Source organism: Vigna unguiculata, chromosome 9 (genome assembly GCF_037176805.1).
Source record: "Vigna unguiculata cultivar grain cowpea cultivar isolate G323 ecotype 2 chromosome 9, ASM3717680v1, whole genome shotgun sequence".
Taxonomy (NCBI): Eukaryota; Viridiplantae; Streptophyta; class Magnoliopsida; order Fabales; family Fabaceae; genus Vigna; species Vigna unguiculata.
Genome location: NC_140800.1, coordinates 3,913,023 through 3,918,378, shown reverse-complemented (window position 1 = coordinate 3,918,378; position 5,356 = coordinate 3,913,023). Strand labels below are relative to the sequence as shown.

At 32.2% G+C, this 5,356-nt stretch overlaps 1 protein-coding gene across 1 annotated transcript; it reads left to right on the top strand.

Moving 5' to 3' along the window:
• On the top strand, nucleotides 1-2,210 carry LOC114164585 (GDSL lipase-like). Its single transcript, XM_028049310.2, has 5 exons — nucleotides 1-465; nucleotides 555-673; nucleotides 852-1,082; nucleotides 1,163-1,421; nucleotides 1,505-2,210. Exons 1-5 carry the CDS (start codon nucleotides 174-176, stop codon nucleotides 1,807-1,809), a joined length of 1,206 nt encoding a protein of 401 aa, XP_027905111.1. The 5' UTR covers nucleotides 1-173; the 3' UTR covers nucleotides 1,810-2,210.
• The last annotated feature ends 3,146 nt before the right edge of the window (nucleotides 2,211-5,356 follow it).

Genomic DNA, 5,356 nt, shown 5'->3' with positions numbered 1-5,356 from the left:
TGTGAAAGTGTTTGCTGGAAATTAAAATTCTTTATCGGAATATCCTAAATTAATACTAATCACGTTTGGTGGACATCTCTGCATCGGTTTCATCGCGGTTGAAAGCATAGTATGCGCTATATAAATAGCACAAAAGGGAATGTGAAAGGGTGAGTAATTGAAAAGTTTTGAAGATGGCGAAGAAAAATTTTCCCATGGGTTTCTCTGTTGTTTGCATAACCTTAATCCAGTTCATAGCTTCACTGAATTTCAGCACATCCCAGAACGAAATTAGCACTAGTACAACAACCACCACAACTAAGGCCTTTTTCATATTTGGCGACTCCACTGTAGATTCTGGCAACAACAACTTCATAGATACCATTCCAGAGAACAAAGCGGATTACAAACCATACGGACTCAACGCTTTTTCTCATCAACCAACGGGACGATTCTCAGATGGTCGTGTCATTGTAGATTTTATAGGTATGTTTTTGAAGTTGTTTTTGAAGCAAATATCATAGTACTTTGTCCTTTGTGTGTACTAAATTAACTTCTATTACGTGCTAATGCAGCTGAATATGCTGAGCTTCCACTAATCCCTCCATTTTTGCAACCAAATGCTGATTTCAGCAACGGTGTCAACTTTGCTTCTGGTGGGGCCGGTGTTCTTTCTGAAACCAATCATGGACTGGTAAATTGCCGGCACAATATGATACATATGTAATGTAACACAACTGTTGTTGTCTAAGATATATAACATCATTCATTATTACATGATCCTTTTGCACCTATATCTGTGACTCGTGACATGCAACTTGTGAACCTGACTTATGAAGAACTCTTTAATTAACAAGTTGCTATGTGAATAGGTGATTGATTTTCAAACACAATTACGTCACTTTGAAGAAGTGAGGAACTTGTTATCAGAAAAGCTTGGAGAGAAGAAAGCAAAGGAATTGATCTCAGAAGCAGTTTATTTCATTAGCATAGGAAGCAACGATTACATGGGTGGTTATCTGGGTGACCCAAAAATGCAAGAAAGCTACAATCCTGAGCAATATGTTGGAATGGTCATTGGAAATTTGACACAGGCCATCCAAGTAAGCCAGATTAATTAAGCAAACTAAATGAAACCCTAATTAATGAGGAAAAACATAACAAGTTGATCTCTTTTTTACAGATTCTATATGAGAAAGGAGCAAGAAAATTTGGGTTCTTGAGTTTGTCTCCTTTGGGTTGCTTACCAGCTCTTAGATCTCTAAACCCTGAAAGCGACAAAGGTGGTTGCTTTGAGGCAGCTTCTGCTCTTGGTCTAGCGCATAATAATGCTTTGAGTAATGTTCTCACAAGGCTGAAACAAGTCCTTGAAGGGTTCATGTACAGCAACTCTAATTTCTATGACTGGCTTCTAGATAGAATAGATAACCCCACAAATTATGGTAAGTAATTCACAACCGATTCATGGACAAGAACATGTATGAACAAGTCTTGGTAACCAATTGGATTTTGTTTATTATGGAAGGTTTTAAAGATGGAGTTAATGCTTGCTGTGGAAGTGGACCATACGGTGGCATGTTCAGCTGTGGGGGCTCTACGAAAGATACAGAGTTCAGCTTATGTGACAATGCTGGTGATCATGTATGGTGGGATTCTTTTCACCCAACACAGAACATTCATCAGCAATTCGCTAAGGCATTATGGGATGGACCATCCTCTTCTGTAGGGCCATACAATTTGAAACAACTCTTCTCCAACAACGAGATCACGCTCACTATAGCTGATGTAGTTGATGCCCCACAAAACCAGCAACACAGTTTCACTGTCTGAGTTCTTTTTTTCTTTTAAATGAATCTCAAAGGTAATGGTTGAACTGAAATAAGAACGTTAATTTCTACTCAATATTATACAGCAGCACGTTGAAAAGTTATAATGCTTTAGGCATTCAAATAAAAAAGTTATCAGTTTTAGTTTCTTGTCTAGTACTGTAATGATACTAATTATAATCATTTTCAATTTAAAATAAAACTTACATTAAGTGCAACGCATTAACGGGTATAATTTCTACACAATGAAGGAGACCGTTACCTTCCTAGTACAAGAATAGTATAGTCACATAGCGACCATTGCACCAGCTCCTAGCACTCCATTTATAGAGGAGTTCGGTACATGAAGATTAGGTAAAGAATTTCCATCACAACCTCACAAACTATATTTTACAACCAATAACAACTTGTGTTACAATAAATAGCAACTTCTATTACATCAGTACCTGAAAGACATAGACAAGGTTTATAATAAAACAATTCACATGTTTTAATATCTTAATATATGTGTTAGGTTCAAAACATTTGTATTTTTACAATAATATACAATAACATATTATGATGTGTAAGACACTTTGATGTGACTTGGTTATCAATCCCATCTATTTTAATTCCACATGAGTCTGATTTAATCTAGACCGGTCAAACTCAATCTGATCTAAGCAAAATCTAACTTGACTCGTACGAGACATAAGGCAACTCACTTCAACCTTAATCCAAGTTGACTCAGTTCTACCTAAGCCTAGATCGATTCTACTTAACTTGGACCTGACCATACTTGGTCTTGATCGGGTTGTGCTTGGCATGATCTTAATTGGGTAGGCTCAACTCGGTCTTTATCAAACTATGAATGACTTCGGCATAGTCCAACTCAATTGAATGTGGGTTGATCTCGACTAAATTAAATATGGATCCATCCAACTTGACTAAATGAGATATACTCATGCATCATATATTGATTCATCTTGACTTGTATCCATACCAATTCATTTCTATCTCGACCTAAATCGATTTGTTTTGACTTGTTCTCGAACTCACCTGCCTTGATTTTGGACCTTGGCCAACTTAGCTAAGCATGAGCCTATGAAGACTCAACTTGATCTAGGCAGGGGTCAACTTGCCTTGACCTGGGCCAAGGCTAACTCTACTCTACCTAGGCCTAAGGTAACTCACATATATTGGATTCAAGCCCAAACTGACTCATTTGGACCTAGGTCTGAGTCTTGACTCTACGTAGGTCTATATTGATTTAGTTTGACTTTGGTTAATTCAACTTGTACCCCAGTTGATTTGTCTTGACTTTGACTTGGATCAACTCGGTCCAACCTTGTTTGAGCCCAACCCAATTCTATCTTACTTGATCTAACCCAACCTAACATTTTGTAACTTGAAATGACATAGATGTATCTTAGATTTTTTATTTTCAAAATCTACAAAAATATCAAATATCTATACCAAATTTAATCCAAATAAATGGATTTGACTTAAGCTCCCAAAATATGGATTTTGATTTGAAATAAATCCATTTAAATAGACCTAAAATAATATGGATTTGAATAATTATGAATTGGATTTGACAATTTGAAATTTTTACCCACCTTTGGACAAAAGTGCAAGACACATGTCAATAAAAGATGATACTAACGCAAAAATGACTTATGACGTCTGCTCATGTACATATGATTAACAAAGATCAGACATAAAAAATGCGGGGTAGTAATTTATAAATAATTCGTCAATTTTTACGTTTGACATCTTTCCATCAGACATAACTTTTGATTTTTATGTCTGATCCTCTAAGCCATAACCTCTATAGCAAAACAATTATAGTGGATAATGACCATAACTACCTGAATTTGCAATTAGGTATGAAGACAAGGTTAGGTATGTACATACACGCCCCAACCCCATCCCGATATCATTTTAATACTCCTTTTTAATATTTTTATTTTATTTTTTTTACACAAAATATTTGACTCTCAATTTCAAGTGTTCAATCACACAAACCTTTAATTTGGTAGCTAATATAAACAACTTATATTTTTTTTATCCTAACTTTTGTTTCATTTGAAGAACTTTTATTTTGTCAAAATAATTTTCACTAATTATCTCTTAATAAATTGACTAGTTTGATATTGAAATTTTTTTCTTAAATCTACAAGGTACTTTTCATTTTATCATCTCTTTAACTGTATATTTATTTATTTTTTTTGCAATTTCAATAAATGGTATATGAAATTGTTTATAAGATACCCATTTGATTATTTTTACTTTTTTATATTTATATTTATTATTTATTTTTATCATGTAAAATATTATTTTTATTTTATAACTTATTTTTATCACCGTAATTATATAAATACAATTTTACTTATTATAGTATAATAATTTAATGGTACTGTGAGTCTTATTTACTATTGTTTAACATCTATCGAAATATATGTTAAAGTTTAAAACATAAAAAAATATTTTAAATTCAATTATTATTAATTTAATATTTATTTTTCATGTGATTTGGTTTGGTCGAAGGTCGGTATTATATTTTTTGTTTATAAGAAAACAATACTTTTCTGTAATAAATAAAGAAATAGATAGGTGTCAGGATATTAATTGTAGCATTTTAAAATTTTCTCTAATACGTTGTTTTTTTTTTTAGTTATATAGTTGATTCATAACTATATATTTATATCATGTAAATACAATACAATTTATGAAGGAATAAAAGCCTAAACTTTAAGAAAAGAAGGTGACTTAGTTTCTTGTGAGAATTAATATGTCAATTCAACGGAATAACTAATTTTAATACAGCCTGTGTTAAATAAAAACACGATGACATAACATGAAGAAAAAAAAAATAGCGAGGTCCTTGTTTCGGTGAAATAAAATTAATAATTCTCCAGCTAAAAGATAAATATTTTATTGGGTTATTAAAAGTTAATAAAAATATTTCATTAAAATCAACATGTTATAAAATACTATCACCAAGAAATAATAGACAAAGTGATAATATGATAATAAAGAGTGAAATTTGTGTATTATTAGCAAAACAAGAAGATGAATATAAAAAACTAACTATTATCTATATTTACATTTTTTTTTCTACTTCTGATTTTGAGTAGCACCCAAACAAAGCCCAAATAAAATATAGCCCAGTGGTTGATGTTTGTTTACAAATATTTATGCAATGCACAGGATTCATTCATGCGACTTTGTTCCATTGGAGTGGGCAAGAAAGTTTAAATGCCACGTTAGTTCACAATCACATTTACTCCGCGGTCGTTGAAACAAACAACAATTCAGATTTCAGACTATACCAAAATCGCATATAATACTTACAATTATTGCCAAACAATCTCTTCCATCTAATTCACTCCAATATATAGTTATTCTAAAATGAAAATAACTTCTCATACTTATTTATTTCAGATTTTTAATTGTGTGGCTTTGCTTCTTCTTTTCTCTTTGGATCTGTGACCACTGAGCTGTCAATAAATCACAACTTCGCAAAAATTAAATACAGTATAATAATATAAATAAATAATATATATAAA